This window comes from Sinohyriopsis cumingii, chromosome 5 (genome assembly GCF_028554795.1).
Source record: "Sinohyriopsis cumingii isolate HCF-2022 chromosome 5, ASM2855479v2, whole genome shotgun sequence".
NCBI classification, from domain to species: domain Eukaryota; kingdom Metazoa; phylum Mollusca; class Bivalvia; order Unionida; family Unionidae; genus Sinohyriopsis; species Sinohyriopsis cumingii.
The window spans coordinates 91,425,902-91,443,925 of record NC_142965.1 but is presented as its reverse complement, the minus strand read 5'-3'; the positions used below and the strand labels follow the sequence as shown (position 1 = coordinate 91,443,925).

The window sequence follows — 18,024 nt, the reverse complement described above, 5'->3', positions numbered from 1 at the left end:
CAGGAAACTGTGCTTGTGGAGTTGAACAGACTCTTCCTGTTTCTACAGTGTTAGCATTGTCAGGTCTAATGAACTCAGCCAGTTATCATTAGTATTGGAGACAAAATATGTCTACAGTAATACTGCAAGTACAGGAAGTGAGTTCACTGTTTTTAAAATTGTAAATCATCAGTTATATGGGTTTAGAAAATTACAAACCTGATGTAAATAAATTAACAACTGATATCCATAAATTTCAACTAGAATGAGAATTGAATTCTTTTCCAAGTACTTGGATGCAGCCATCATGGTACAATGTACCACTTGGAGTAATTACATTTTGGCATATATCTTGATTCTTTCATCAGCCACAAGTATGAAAATTAGTACAACAGCCAAGAATTTAATGAGGATTGATACAGTAATAACAAGTTAAAGTATGTCATTACTCAAGACGATGAAGAGAGAGTGATGATGAAGAGAGAGTGATGATGCAGACAGAGTGATTGATGTCAGTCAGTTACTTTTTCCTTTGATTGGTGATGCTGTACTTGACAGGATGCATGCTAATATCCAATTTCATGACTGAATAAGCACAGTGCCTACAATCAACTTAACATCAAAAGTGTATATAATTAACAAGGGTAAAAAGTATATCACTGTGACCCAATTTTGACATGATGCCATACTCTTAGTAAGCATACACCTATAAAACGTGCATGAACAACAGTGTCTCATAAATACACCTAAGTTGAAAAAGTATACATGATTACTGGAAACATAAAAAAATAGGTCACACAGATCAGTGTTTGGTACAGTTATGTATTACTCTTCAAATTCAATTACATATATACTTTTATCACTTAGTTGGTATAGTTTTCCTATAGTATGTGCAGTTTCATATTTTTGATATTACCACATGTTAAAATATCACTTTATGTGATTCTGATTGGTCCAAATAAGGCATGAAATTATTGTGCAGTATCCTATTTACTGATTGGCTGGGATTGTGGGAACACGTTTTTAGCCCGACCTTCTAGAATGTTTCGTTTTAAATGAACATTTTTGGTGGCCATTTTTGAACTAGACTTGCGAAAGGAAACTAAGGAAAAATTATCTCAGCTGTCTGAATATGGATATGTTACCCCCACAGGGGTTTGTTATGTCATGTATGACAATATCATAATGAGAAAAATGGCGTAAAACTACAAGACAAGAACAACAATAAGAAGTAAAACAAAGGGTATTGCTTATTTGATGGTGGGGTGGGGGGAGGGAACGGTATATCTGTAACATACAGAATCCACAGTATATACAAGTATGGTATAAATGTAAATTTACAGAACTAAATAAACTCACCTATGTTCACAGAAGAATTTGGACATAAATGGGTCTCCTAACTGACAGAACTTTATCCAATCACAGCATCTTTATGCAGCATATATAAAATGCAAATCTCAAAAAGAAATTTGTTTATGGCTTCTGTACAGTCTATTGTTCCAGTCAAATACTGCAAATATCTGGTCACAAATGCATTGCAATAAATGTGGGAATTTCTGCATCCAGTAATCCTATTTCACATAAAAATCGCAACAATGTAATGTTTAGTTCTGAAAGTGACATTTTAGGGTAAACATGTATTCTAGGCCTACTGTTTACCATATCAAACAATGTGGCATCACATCGCATTGATCATTCTGTTTTGAGAAATGATTTTGTTGTTACAAAATATTCTGTTTATTCGGATGGAAGCTTTTTCTTTCATTTATAGTTTGTAAACAAGTACAATCTACTTTTACTAGTTCAGCCTTGTTTGGAACTATATTTTATGCACAACAAATGAAAGGTGCACCGTCTGTCAGAATGAATGAAATTATTCATTCTTCTTTCTATCAAAATAATTTCCACTGAAATAAAAACTGTATGAAAAAAAGAATGGGTAATAATTAATATTAAATTGATGAAATGCGTTGAATAATGTTCAGCTTTTGCGAGCCAAGGTTCACTAAAGCTGGAAATTATTCAACTCGTTGAATAAATTCAATATTAAATCGTTACCCATTTGAGATCCTCTATTTATGACTATACAAGCAATGGTGTCCTGAAAAACAAAACTACATAACTACAAAAAGTGTACAGGATAAATGAGTGTCAAATGTCACAGGGACCTACTTAAGTCATGGTTGCTCACTATTAAAATGCACGCAGAGACCTACTTTCATGTGTACATGAAACTGAGTCCCAGAAAATGACCTAAACATAAAATGTTTATACGATCTAGACAGGAAAACTGGTAAGCAGTGGTTCAGTTATTTTTCCCACTCTCCACCATGCCTTGACCTTGTTTGTTCCCATTGGGCTTGCTTTTCTTTTCAAGAAAAAACAAAATCTGCCAACCACTCTTTATCAGTATATGTCCATTAATGTCTCTGCTGGTGCTCCAAAATCGCAGAAACTGACCTAAACATACACAGTCTACATGATAACTGTATCATGAAAGTAGGTCACAGTAATGATATTTTAGTACACTGAGCAAGATGTATATGTAATGTTTTGTGACTGAATATGCATCAGTGTCTGAGCATCAAGCATAAAATAAAAGTTGCCAGTTGTTAATGCCAATGCCAACTTTGCTGCTGTCAACTACAACACTGAGGGTTTAGCTAAAACTCTCTCACTCTTAGTGCAAGTGAATTCAAACTACCCATTTTGGTTGGTTCATTCCTTTTCATGTTGTTATTACAGTATCTTTTAGTATATCTGAAAAGGAAAACTCATACAAAATGTACAAAACAATACCATTACACTGCCCACATGATGTGGCAGTATAGATTTCTGTCATCCTGCATCACTACCTATTCTAAAATTTACTATTAATTTATTTTGTTGTTGTAGCAAGTAGGTGTAGGTGTGATTTACCCAATATATTTATCAACATTCGTGATTTAAATTTCTGCACTCTAAGAAATCCTTGGACTTTATTTCCTCAGTTTTTCAAAAATATTATCTCTGAGTGTCTTTAGAGAGATGTTACAAGTCAATCTAAAAAAGTCATCAATTACCATCTATACTCTCTTATAAGTGGAGTCCAACTGTAAACTATATAGACACAGTTCTGACATCACATCATGCATCAGCATATCTGGGTCTATACAATTTGTGAAGATTAATCAGTAAACACTGTACACCCTGACCTGCCAGCACAATATATAGATTGACTTGTCTTAGCTAACATTGCTGGCTCTGGAGACAACTGCTTTCAAACAGCAAACTAGTTGTAGAAGTTACCTCCCCTGAACCCCAAAAATTCTGCCAAATGACTAATCAAAAAGCATTGTTTAGTTACTACCTAGCCTTCTCTTGGGGGATAATTCTCCACTAGCAAAATGCCCCATAGTACACACTAGTTAATTATATTTGGATAATTAATCTGATATCTGCATTTTAACCTGTAAACCTGAGGTTGCCTGTTAGTTTCCTTACCCAGTTGTGTATTTCCCAATCATCATGTGACTTACATACACATCACTTACTTCATATGGTATGGTTATGACCTTGTTTAGTTTTCCAGTCTTCCTGAATAATTTTTAGAGAAAATACTGGATTGTACATTTCAATAACTGACCAAAAATATTCAGAGAATTATGATTATGAGGTACTAATACAAACTATAATATCGTGAAAGAGAATGGACACTATGCTAAAAGCATGGAGGGAATGAAATCCTTCTGAAATGAAATTAATTCATGAAACAATATTTTGCAACTCACAGAGACCATAATGCCCTAAAATAAAATCATACCATTAAGTGATTGAGGCAATGTGCCTTTGGGATGGCACAAAGCATGCCAGCGTATGGCATGGGACACCCACTGTACCCTGTCTGACAAATACTGTTTTTTGGACATTCATAGTGTCCTTTGGAACAAACGTTCTGCTCTGTGGGACTTCCAGTGCCCTGTGGGACATACACAGTCTCCTAGGTGGCAATCATACTGCTCTGTGGGAAATGCACAGTGTCCTGTGGGACAACCATAACATCTAGGGATAACCAATGCCCTGTGGGTCAACAATAATGTCCAGTGGGACATTCAGTGTTGTGTGGGAAACATCTTTAGTCTAAACTATAACACATTAAAAATCTACTTACCCTTCTCACAACTAATGTGTCCTCATCCTCTTTATCTCTGTCTTTGTCCTTCTTTAGAGCATGGACTGGACTTGGGGTAAGGGTAGGTATATCTAAGTAAAGAATAGTTTTAATTACAATGTTAGTTAAACAATCCTTGTCAAGAATTTTCAGGATCTATTAAACCAGGGATCTCAAACTCAAACCACCCTGAGGGCCACATTAGTGCATTTTCAATGGCCCAAGAGCCACACCACCTTTGTTATGTTTCATGACACCTTCTGATGCCAACCAGTTTGCAGGCCACAGGATAAAGCATGGCGGGCTGGTGTTGCCAGCTGGGCGTGTGTTTGAGACCCTGTATTAAACAATCCTTTTCATGAATTTTCTGAATCTATTTCTGTTGTAATTAGAATGACAACCTAAGAGAACAACAACATAAGCACAGTGGGTAGTGTGCGTGTGATTTGGATTTTTAACGCAGCTTTAACAATTTTTCAGTGATATCACTACAATGTCTGCAGTGTGGCAGTTTATAGTGATGTCAAGCACTGGGGCATCGTGCTGCAACCATGAAGCATGATGTCCCACCCAGTCACATTATCCTGACACCAGGCCGACTATCTCTAATACTAACATCTTAATGCTGAGCACCTAGTGAGACAGCTGTTTGTACCATTTTTATAAGTCTTTTGTATGACTCGGCTGTGTATCGAACCCTTGACTTCCCGCATCCGAGGTGGACATTCTAACCAACAGGCCACTGGAGTGGTCAGCACAGTGGGTAGAGTGAATAGAAACAGCAAAGTTTGTTTTAAAAAATCTTTTACCCACACAAGAAACTTGTTTCAAAATTCACACTGGTACATCAGTAGCTAATGATATCTCAACAACAATATACAAATAAAAGTGCAAATGGTACTGTGGCCATGTTGTTTTATTCTCTGAAAATGCAGTTCAAGCCCAGCTGCATAACATACATGTAGGACATTCATACCTTGTGTAAAACATGGTTATTAACCTGCCATACATGTCATGCATTCAGTTGGCTATTGCAATCAGTCATACAGAGACATGTAGCTAGCACAAATCCTAATTAAACCAGACAATATTCTTACCAAACTAAGATCTATGAAAAGCAGGCAGTACACTGATTCACTTTGTTTTTCCATCCATGCATTTGTGGAAATTTTTTAAAATGTAAGTTGTATTAAGGTGAAGATAATAAAACTTAACAAATTTCCCAATTTCAGAACTTACTGCCAGTAGTTCCCTGAAAAAGGTTACATGCCATGTACTTCCTGTTTCCAGCCATGTTAAAGGAAGACTTCTTTTTACACACATCAATGTTGCTTATAAATGGCTATCACCAAGTATTCTGATCATATATATTTATATGCATTGGGTTCAATAGCATATCAGCACAATTTTGGCTATACTGTATAAAAGGTAGGCAGATGGTAAAGGTAAAAGACTAATAGAATCTCTTAAGATTTATGCAATTTGTTTCCTGTGAAAGATGCCATTCTTCTAAAGGGGTTTGATGTCCTACAGCTTGATTATGAAGTTTCCATTGCACAAAAACATACTAATTAACATAGTACTTGAATTAAATATATGGAGTCTTCTATTCAAAAATGGGTCCCTGCTGGGCTTGATATCACTATGACTCAGCAGCAGCGAGTTCAATATACTTTTCCACATTTTATCAGCTGGTCATGTTTTGCATGTATCTTGCAGCACTAGAGATATTTCTTTCAAAGACACTTCACAAGCTTTCAAGGATTTTCAAAAGTTTTCAATGAGTTTACAGAAACTTTTTTCATCTCTTAAGTTCCTTATCACTGCATAAATAGATTAAAAAAACTGAATAAAACAAGAGTCTGTCATTGTCATCGATGCTCTAATGAGGAAAAACAATTCAATGAATGCACAATGTTGATATGACCAGCTGTCTGACCAGAGATGTAGCCATAGCATGATTTTCAAGATGGACATTGGTTTGCACCATTTTCATTTACAACCAACTAAATGTCATATAAAGTCTTTCAGTGAAAATCACATGCTTATATGGCCACTGATTCATAAGTAGTGATAACAAAATTTTCAAGATTGCCATATTGGATATCTGTGTGGCACCATTTCCATTTAGAACCCACCAGACATGACAAAAGATCTTTTAATTATAAAAAAACGAGAGAAAAAAAACAATGTTGATAATGACCATCCATTTAGGAGTAGTAACAATAAGAGTCTCAAGATGGCTGCTGTGGCAGTCATACTTGATGTACATGCAGCACCATTTTGATTTATGACCAAATAGACATCACAATTTGTTGTCTTGTAAAAGCCCATCTTAAAATATATTACTTTCTGTTCACGAGAAGTAGCAATAAAAAGATTTTCATGATAGCTGATGTGGTGGCCATATTACATGGCATGGCAACATAGTGGAAGTCAGATTGGCAAAATGTTCAATTTGAAACCAACTACACATTATAAAAAGTTTTTGGGTGAAAACCCCATGATGATACGATTCTCCATTCCAAAGAAGTAGCGATAACAAAACTTTCAGAGCAGTACTATTTTCATTTAAGACCAACTAAACCATGAATGTGTGTGTAAAGTTTCATGACAATCCTCCAAGTAGTGTAGAAGGAATAGTCAAAACAAAACTGTGCTAATGGATGTATGCACAACAATCAACAAACCATCTCAAGCTCTTCTGGCATACAACCAGTTCATCTAGTAACAACTGGTGTCATGTCTCATTTGAACCACCCAATTTTATAACTATGCAAAATTTGGAATATAATCTAGTTATAGCCATGTGAAAAATACTGCAATGCTAAAAATACAGACCTTCATGTATGACCATAGATGACAACGTCTCAAGAGTATCTTTATTATAACCCTCAGGTGGTCTGAAAACAAGAAAACAAAAAAGCACAATTATTTTTTGGCGTACGAAAACATTTATCTTTAAGAAACCAAAGCCAAATAAATGGTATTAATTAAGCCCTGCTAATCTGAACTAAATTGCACATGTCTAGTCTTTCTGTAAAATAGTAACTAAATAAAAATTTACATGCCTTTTTGTAGTCCATTAAAATTCAATGGCAGATAACAATAAATATATTTTAAACAATGAAAATAAAGCAGTAAAAATAAGCCGTTATACAGAACATCAACAGGATACATCTACATTGCCTTTATTGCAGGAAGTTCTGTAAAGGCTGTATTGAGGGCAGATACCTTTTAACACATAACAGTATTACTGTAAATGGTCCCTTATACACCTGCCATAAGGCAAATGGTTTTACTGTAAATGCTACTTTATACACCATGTGGCAAATGGTTTTACTGTAAATGGTGGTCCTTTATACACCTGCCATGTTGTAAATGGTTCTTTATACACCTGCCATGTGGCAAATGGTTTTACTATAAATGGTCCTTTATACACCTGCTATAAGGCAAATTGTTTTACTGTAAATGGTCCTTTATACACCTGCCATGTGGCAAATGGTTTTACTGTAAATGGTCCTTTATACACTTACCATGTGGCAAATGGTTTTACTGTAAATGGTCCTATATACACCTGCCATGTGGCAAATGGTTTTACTGTAAATGGTCCTTTATACACCTGCCATGTGGCAAATGGTTTTACTGTAAATGGTTCTTTATACACCTGCCATGTGGCAAATGGTTTTACTACAAATAGTCCTTTATACACCTGCTATAAGGCAAATTGTTTTACTGTAAATGGTCCTTTATACATTTGCCATGTGGCAAATGGTTTTACTGTAAATGGTCCTTTATACACTTGCCATGTGGCAAATAATTTTACTGTAAATGGTCCTTTATACACCTACCATGTGGCAAATGGTTTTACTGTAAATGGTCCTTTATACACCTGCCATGTGGCAAATGGTTTTACTGTAAATGTTACTTTATACACCTGCCATGTGGCAAATGGTTTTACTTTAAATGGTTCTTTACACACCTGCCATGTGGAAAATGGTTTGACTGTAAATGGTACTTTATACACCTGCCATGTGGTAAATAGTTTTACTGTAAATGGTACTTTATACACCTGTCATATGGCAAATGGTTTGACTGTAAATGGTGCTTTATACACCTGCCATGTGGCAAATGGTTTTACTGTAAATGATACTTTACACACCTGCCATGTGGTAATTGGTTTTACTGTAAATGGTATTTTATACACCTGAAATGTGGACCTTCAAGCTTTTGAGACCAAAATTGATAGGTATCCTCTCTGACAATAAGACAAGCTACTTACAAAGTTTTGTTAAGATACAAAGTATGAAGACTGAGTTACTGAGAAGACTAAACAAGAAACTGTTTGATGTATGTACAGACAAAATGTCGAAGGTCAAGGTCAAAAAAGGTGTAAAATCATTGATTATAAAATAACATCTATACTTGGCATGAATACAGATGAGACCCAATGTTAATAAATTACAAGAGCACATTTATTTATTAATAAAACATACAGTGGTCATCACTTTTTAAAATCAAACATGTGTAACCCTGACCCTAAGCATTAAAGTGATTAATTTTGCTGTATTAATGATCATTCCTATGATTTAATCATACATATATTATTGTGAATATTTAAAATCCAAAAGATGTTAAGTTGTATGTTATCGATCAATACACAAATATATAATAAAATTTGAACATCTTGTATTAACTTATAATATTATGTACACAAATACTTTTGATAATGAAGATGTTTTTGAGTCCTCCACAATCTCAGGTTCTTTATTTTTCAGTACACAATCATTTATAAAAACTATTTTTAAAACCATAAAATAAAAATAATCTTCTAGTATATAAAATGAAATACTGTATGTCCATGAATTCATAGTAGGTCAGTAAAGACCCTGGAACATTTAATTTTATCAAATCTGCATTTTGTTGGCATGTATTTGTGCTTCATCAGCATTTGAAATGCATCTGAATTCAGATTAGTTCACATTCCATTCATATCTAAATTTCAGCAACCATTTATTTCATTGTTTTGTGTTCAGTGCCTTAGAAATGCATTCTGATTGTGGATGTGGAAATACATTTACAAAAGTTGGGTTTTCATTTCTGAAAGTGTTCAAGGGAGAAAACCAATGCTTTCATATCATATTAAATGTGTGTTGTAAAAAATATCAAATGCAAGAAACGAAAGTGATAATAGTGACAAATAAAAATAGCAGAAATAAATATATCAGCCAAGTAGCTGCCAGCAAAATAATTGTATTCCTTATTTTATTCAAATAAAAATTGTACAGATACAACCACTGATGTCATTACAAGAATAGTAGTTGTTTAGGTCTGACATCATGGCTTATAAGGGGTGAAAAATATTCTGCCAGTGTAAATAATTTGATCCTGAATTGTCATGTGAAAATATTCTGTCAGTGTAAATAATTTGATCCTGAATTGTCATGTGAAAGATGTTCTGACAATGAAAATTCCAAGGAAGCATACAAACAATCGATTTTTATATCTTCAGATGCATTTTCTTTCTGATCCATTGTTATTTATCATTTCTAGTGCATTCCATTTAACTGGTTTTCATTCATGCTTCATCCACTGTGTCAATTTTTATTTCACAGGCAAAATTATCCAATCAGGGTATGAATAAAAATTGTTTTAATATGACAAAAAAGTTAAAGAAAATACAACCAAATACTGATAACTTTCTTCTGATAACTTTCAATCTACAATTTGAATCTGACTAAAACACTGTACAAAACAGTGACATCTTCTTTCAAGTACAAAAACAGCATAAATCTGCCCAATTTTGTTTCATCTTGGTCATTCTCTGTTTAACTGTTCCATCAGTTCACATACCATTATTTTTTTCTCCAGATTTTGAAATCATTTTGGCGAATGACACATGGGGCGGTGCTTCTCAATTTATCACATAAACTTTTATTTTATGTTTATACATAACAAATGGATCAGTCATTTGGATGACAAACTTGACTGATAAACTGATAACTTGGTTACTGACTTATATAGTCTAACAATTCCATCTGTAATAAAAATCAACAATTTTTGATAGTCAACAATGATGATAGCCAACTTACAAAGGTCTAGCTGGTTCGGAGGCAAGTAATGTACCATCCCTGTTGATGACCTCCTCCTCTCCTCCCTCCTCTTCATCCTCATCACTCTGATCCTCCTCTTCCACGATGATTGTCCGTGCCGGAGGTCGAATCTCAGCTCCAAGTTCGCTCAGCTGGGCTGCCAGAGCATCCAGATCCTGCAGAAGATTATCAGAAATTTCATTTACTATAAAACACTTGGCAAGAACAAGATGACTCACAGATGAGTTACCCCATAGATTAAGTTGTAAACCTGTACCTGGCCAACAAATAATGGCATCAGTCATTGAATAATATTAATGATAAGCTGCACTACTATTACACGTCTTTTAATTAATTTTTATTAATGAAAAAAATATCGCAGTGGTTGTTAGTTGATTTTGAACAGCATGTTAAAAATTATTTGGCTATCATGCCAAAAAAATAAGAGTTAAGAGCATTTCCTACTGAAACAACGAGGCAGCTGACCCAGGATGGCCTGTGCAGGTACTGAACCCAGGACCCCAGGACTATAATTCTGATACTGTACTGTGTGACTCATTTATCAGTGTGTATGGTGTATGTTTCAACATTTTTCATGAACAGTTTGAAAGCTGGCTGAAATCTCTTGGATTTAGTATGAAAACAATGGAACCAAACAATACTAAATAACCCCTTGTAATGCTATGCAAATAGAGTTCAGTTACAAAGAGAAGAGACTGATGTATACTCTGACAGGTCCCGTCACATGATATCTGCAACAGTATTGCATTTTTAAATATGTACCAATCAACTCAAATTACAGGACATATGATCTGAAACAACCAATCAAACACATGTGATTTGTAAAACAATTTGGACTTGTTCAACATCAATAAAACTGATGTAATGGAACCTTGCTATTATGTGACAATTTTGATCCAAAAAATTGGATCACCTTAATATCAGGGTTGCGTAATGCCAGGCTTTACAGTATTTTACTTTTTTCAGAGAACAAGTCATTGGCATATATATGTGTATTCGTATCTAATGTATATGCTGAATAGGGTATCAACACCATTTACTATCATGCCATCATGGCATGCAGTTCATCCATAATGCATGTAATTCCATTGAAAAATTGCACACAGATTTACAATATTCAATAGTTTTGTCCCAGACGGTTGATTCTGAATTCAACATCTAAGATACACATGAAAAGAGTATTGACACCATTTACTTGCTGTCTGGGCTTGCAATTAATCCATAATACATGTAATTCCATTGCAAAAACTGCATGCATATTTAAACTATTCAATAATTTTGTTACAGATCATTATATGTCTGAATTCTATGGGGAAAATTAACAGCAAAATTAGGTTAAGACGAAGCATGTGTATGTTTTATTAGGTTCCAGGGTCAATGAATGGTGTCTGTACAAATTTCATACTGCTAAAGTTTCTTCGTATGTGTTTCCATGTACATTTATCCATTGCAAATTTCCAATAATTAACGCTTGTACACCTATTTGTTTGAATGACTACAGCAAGAATAATTAACGATCAACATGTGCTTTTAGCATGCATATAACTTATACTTCAGATTTTGTGAATATCAAAAGAAACATGTGAAAACTACTATACTAATCATTGCACAAAATGCAGAGAATGGCTTGCATTTATAAACTTGCTTTTCCATAATGGTAAAATATATTTTTTTTAAAATGAAAAATTAATAACGAGTTCATAAACAAACACCATACACATGTAAAACCAGAGAACTAAGTGCAGTAGGCCTGCAATGGTCATGAGTCACTTTTATAACAAAATTTAAGCTGAACGCAAGTACAATTTCATACCCTTTCAATTTCCAGCTAATAAGGCGGACATTATTTACTGGTCAACTGATTGCGTCTAATAACATCGCCGAGCCCATCAAACATGTTGGCTGCTTTCATTTTAATGATGTTTATTAAACTGTGAGAATCTTTTATCAACCACCACATTGTTTGCAGCTTGGTTTTGTATACAGTTAAAGAAGAAACACATGTCGGCTATTGTTCGAGCAACGATTGTATACAGAATTAATTGAAGACAATCACAAAGACGACTTACTGGCTTTACTCATGGATCAGTAATAAGTAACATTTCCAATGATGTTTATTTTGGCATAACACTTCAAGAACCTGGTGAAATTGTTTAATTACAGAAGCTACGCCATGATCGTATTATATTAAAATTCATAAGCCAACTCTTCCTCTTCACTATTTCTCGTACTTAAAACAAATATTTTTCCTGGTACTAGGAAAATACATGTACATTATTTAAAAATTCAGGAACCACGCCATGATTGTATTATATTCTAATTCATACAAGATCTCTTCCTCAAAAAGATAATAAATGTTTTATACACTATTTCACGTATCTGGAAAAGAAGAAAAAATTTAATGTGCGAATGAATATACAAAATTTTCGGAGCCATGCCACGACTGCATTATATCCGAATTTGCATTATTGCGGGGCGCATTATGGCGAGGTTGAACTGTACTGTTGAAAACCTCAGTGTCTATAAAGTGTCATGATTGTTGTAGAGTACCATGGAGACAAACATTATTGGAGTCCAATTTTAATTTTAAAAATCCAAAATGGGTGAAAAATAGGAATCTGTTTCTTTCCAAGGACCTGAAAACAAAGACTTAAGTTTAACTGGGACATATATCCCAACTAGCATTGAAAGTAAATTAAAAAAACGTTTGTGGCAGTAAAATAAGAACATGATTATCGCCATAACTCCTTTCTTCAAGGAAAAAGAAAATGACATGACAATGAACAGAAACTTTAAGCAAATCATTTCAATGCATATGTATTTAAATAAAGGCAATCAAGAGAACTAAGGTAAATCTGAAGCTGTAAAGTAAAACATCAAAAATTGAAAATTCCTTTCCATGCCACTATATTTACAGTTTCAGTAACTTCATGCAGTGAAGACACTAGTCCAAGAAATGTGTGTGTGTGTGTGTCTGTGTCTCTGTGTGTGTGTGTGTGTGTGTGTGTGTGTGTGTGTGTGTGCATGTGCATGTGTGAGTGTGATCAAACCTGTCCTAATGGTCACCTGTTCATATTGGCCATTCTGATTTTCCTCCTGCAAATTTCCTAAACAAATGTCATGTATGTAACAGTCAACTGTTTTACACAGACAGTTGTTTCTTAACCAAACAACTGTTCTTACCTCCCCTAAAAAGTCTATGCAAACAAAATGTTTTCTTTATGAGGAAAGCATTGTTTCAATAAAGGGATAGTGTGTGAATCGATGTGCAAACATTTTTTATCATTAGTGTACTCTGCACTCTGTTCACTTTGACATTGTAACTTAAGGTGTCAATATGCTGAATTCAAATGCATGCCAGTTTCTATCACTAGGGTAGAGAGTCAAAGAAATTTACTTGCAATGGAAATCAACTTTGTGCCATTGTGACTGGTAGAGTTCAATATCTTTATCAATTTTGCTGGTGAATTAAACCTACCTCTGAAAAAAAAGGTTTGTCTTTCAGAAAAGATACACAATCACTTTTCATTAGTGTCAGGGGCCATTAAATATTTCAAACTTGTCTGTTACGGTGAAGTTTCCATTGCGAATGTAATGAATGGATAGCTGAAAAAAAATAGCAATGGCTGAGATATTCTTGTTGAAGTGCATCCATATACCTATTTTTTTGAGCATTGCCAAAACAGGATCCAAAATATAGAGGGTGTAAAACAAAGCTGAAAATACTTATGTCAATCCGGCAAGAAAACTGAATCAGAGTGACCTGCTTTTAGTATGACATAGTAACTATCCTTAAGATGCATCAACATAACAATCTAAATGAGTGCAGGTGAAACAAATTTAAAGATATTGAGACTGTAGCAATCAAATGGATGAAAATACAAAAATCACTCCAGCATGAAAATTAGGTAACAAAGACCTAGATAAGGTATGGCTTGATTAATCTCCCCAAGTTACATCCACAACTATCTTTTATGTATGGGTGAAATAGTGTTCAATACATTAAAAGTAGTGAATTAACATCTCAAAATAAGGAAGTAATTCAACCTTGAATGTTGGATCACACCAAACAAGTTTTTGGTTTGGTTGAATACTTTTTAAACATTTTTTAAAAACAAAAAAATGTAAAAGTTGCTTGAACAGGATGAAAATCAAATCTCATCAACTACATATGCATACATACATGCCTACCAAATTTCATCAATCTATATCAAGTGATTTTGTGCATGAGAGATAACAAGGTTTTAGCAAATTGTTATGATTAGGTTTATGAGATGAATGAATGGATGGACAGACAAAAATCAAAATGGCCCCATTGAAAGCAGTGGAGTATAAAAATTAGTTTCAATATCCATAATAACAGGCATGTGCAACCTGTGGGCTGCATCTGACTCATAACATGCTTTTCTCCAGTAACATTTAAATCATCAAGGTATGTTTGAAATTGCCATCAGGTACACGCCAGGGAGAAAGCTGTACATGCCTGCACAACAACAACAATCATCACTGGGTATGTGTCTGCAGATGAACATATTGTGCTAGTGCAGGCAATTAAACATTTTTTGACTTCAATTTTAAGAACAGCAAGTGAGAATGTATTTTGTCTCCTGGACAACCATTATTATAATATTAATTAATCAGACCAAGATTTGAATGTATAAAACAACCCACAAATATGTAAAATACAGAACATAAAAACATGTCTGGCATCTGTATGAATATGCAAGGTTACTGCATTTCAATATTATAAAGCTAGGATGCACTAAACTAGCTCTGATAACTAGCTCTGTAACAAGTTCAGATAACTAGCTCTGATGACTAGCTTTGATAACTAGCTCTGACGACTAGTTTTTATAACTAGCTCTGATAACTAGCTCTGATGACTAACTTTAATAAATAGCTCTGATGACTAGTTTTTATACTTAGCTCCGACAACCAGCTTGATAACTAGCTCTGATGACTAGCTTCTATACTTAGCTCTGACAACCAGCTTGATAACTAGTTCTGATAAATAACTTTGTTAATTAGCTTCAATGACCAGTTTTGATAACTATCTCTTATAACTATCTTTGTTAACTAGCTCTAAAAACTAGCACTGATAACTAGCTCTGATGACTAACTATGATAACTAGCTCTAATAACTAGCTTAGAAAACTAGCTCTGATAATGTGAAAAATTTGTTTCTGAAACAGTATTTCATCTATATGCCAGTATTTGTCTATCTAAAATTATGTGAAACAGTTCATTATTATTATGAGCCGAGTACTGAATCAACATGTTTTAAATGAGCATAAACTACATTTTTGCACCCTTTAGTTTTGAGGAGAAATTCTTTAACAATTTGTCTGTTCACCCAAACTACAAAAATAGACAAGTGAGAAAGTTGTGTTAAGCCATGATAAAAAATTTGTTTTTAAATGTAATGATTACTTGAAAAAGTCCACTTTGCCAATAAAAAGTCAAGAAAATAGGCAAACATCCTGTTTTCCAAAATAGTTTATTTTTATGAACCCTTAGTCAGAAATATAACTGACACACTAAAAATAAAATCAATATTATTGCTATCTTCATTCTGTTCAAATTCAAATGATACATGGACAAAACTAAATATGCAGAAAGACCGAGTTCAGTATGGATATGTAAGTTGAGACCATGCACCTGAGCCATATTCATAAGCCAATAAAATGAGTTCTTTCCCCTGAAAAACAAAAATGTCTATTATATTTATTACATATGCCCTCTTTTCAATCTGTTTAATATAGGAACTGCAGTCTTACATGAAGATGTGACAGCAACCGCAAAGGGGTCATGTACTGGCAAGCTTATATTATTACCATAATCACTAATTTAACAGCCAATCAGATTCAGTCTTATATCTTCATGCTTGGAAAACTGAGCAGTATGGCTGAAGAGCATCAATGTGTGTCAAATGATATGATTCACTTTTAGATTTCTGAAAACTGCATTTTTACTGGCTAATTCAAAGGTCACAAATCTTCACATAGGGCATTGGAGATATGATTTTAATTTTAAAAAATGGCCATCTTTTACACTAACTTTATAGTTTTAACTTTACAGTGTGAATAAATTCAAAACTAGTTGGGATTTATAAAAATCCAGTTTGCTGCACTTAAAGATACTGATACAAAGACATCAGAGAAAATATTTAAGTAGTTCCAATCTAGGCAAGTGGTATGGGAATACGGACTAAAAATCAGTATCAAACAAGATACAGTATCTTTCAAAAATGTGGCCATCCGTTTTTTAAAATTGGGCCAATAATTGAAGTCCTTTCATGATAAAACCCAGATTCAAAACCTGGTATTGGTATATACTGCAGAACTATTCCCTGTACAGTATGTCCCAGATTAATAAATACATGATATACTAATACTAATTGATACAAGCATAATATATATCACAAAAAAGTACACCTATTAGAAAAATACACAGCTTGCCTACATTTAGGCATCCCACAAAATGCATTAATTATGGAGAAAAAAATTGTGAGGTTTGGTGCAGTACAGTACATGTAACCCCTCCTACCCCTGCAGGAGTCTATGTGCATTTATGTGTATTATATTTTATGATTTATACATACTGAGGTATACAGCACATGGGTCAAGATACACATGCCCAATTCAGTCACATGAAATGACATCGCATTACATGTATTTTCATTTTTTGCTCTGATGGAAGGTTGTACCTAACAACAAATGGTTGGTAAAAGTCAAATTGGTTGGACATAGAACAGTGTCAATAAGCGCAATCAATAAATACTTAGTGAACATGACATTTTAGTGAATTTAGCAAGTTAAATAGTTTTCATTAAAATTTTACTCATATTGAAAAATTCTGATGACAGGCAATAGTGCACATGCTATAAATGATACTGATCATCTTAAAAGACAATTCTGGAATCAAGGTTATGCATCAGCAAGCACAATTTTATGTCAATGGATCAGAAGATGAACAAATGGATGTTCTGTGATCTATATTTCGTGAATAATTTTATTTTGACAAACTTTAAAATCATTAGTGACTTGTGTTCTTTGCAGATTGCAATTGTCTTTATAGTGGAATAAAGCAATCACATTTTACTGTTCTTGATTACATCCTGCAAGCAAATATTTATTTTGACAAAATCAAACTTCTATTACTTAAAAATTTACAGTTGCATGTAAGTAGTTCACTAAAATTTTATATGCCAAAATGTTAACAATTAACAATGCTAATATTTAGCGACTTACAGTAATAGTTGACGCGAATTAAATGTGACACATAACCAATGCATATGCTGTCTCTGCATTGTGTTGAATAGGTTATTTTGTATACTGTTGGCATACCTAGAACAAAACACCATTCATTATCAGGTTTGCCTAGTAAATATTCCAACTTCAAATAAAGGCAACCAATAATAATCTGGAATATAATGATTTTCGTGCATATACAATAGCAAAAGCTTAATAATTACTCCTTTTCTCAGGCTTTAGTCTGCTATTCAAAAACTGCTTTGTACTGAGCATGCATTCTTTTTAGTTAAAAGTTAATAACATTCTATATACTGACATGCAAATTTGTTAAAATATCATGCATTTCTGGTTTCAGGTATTATAATAATTGTAATGTCTCAAGGAAGCGAAAAAGAGGCCAAAGTGGAACTGATATGGCTCATCTGGCATAGACTGACCTAAATGGTGGCAGTCCTAACTAAGACAGGTAACGTGGATAGCTATTGGTGATACTGTACATGTTAACTGTATTTCATCTTTGAGTAACTTT

The 18,024-nt window shown here is 33.9% G+C and overlaps 1 protein-coding gene across 13 annotated transcripts in view; it reads right to left on the bottom strand.

Annotated features, from left to right (window-relative positions):
• The window catches only part of LOC149799750 (serine/threonine-protein kinase mig-15-like), a 259,276-nt gene that overhangs the window by 141,728 nt on the left and 99,524 nt on the right, over positions 1-18,024 (bottom strand). For all 13 annotated transcript variants that reach the window (XM_089959127.1, XM_089959138.1, XM_089959132.1 and 10 more), the window contains 3 exons: positions 10,222-10,397; positions 6,971-7,032; positions 4,130-4,221 (listed from right to left, as the gene is read on the bottom strand). In XM_089959127.1, coding sequence (XP_089815253.1) covers positions 4,130-4,221; positions 6,971-7,032; positions 10,222-10,397 — 330 coding nt within the window. The remainder of the gene's footprint in view (positions 1-4,129; positions 4,222-6,970; positions 7,033-10,221; positions 10,398-18,024) is intronic.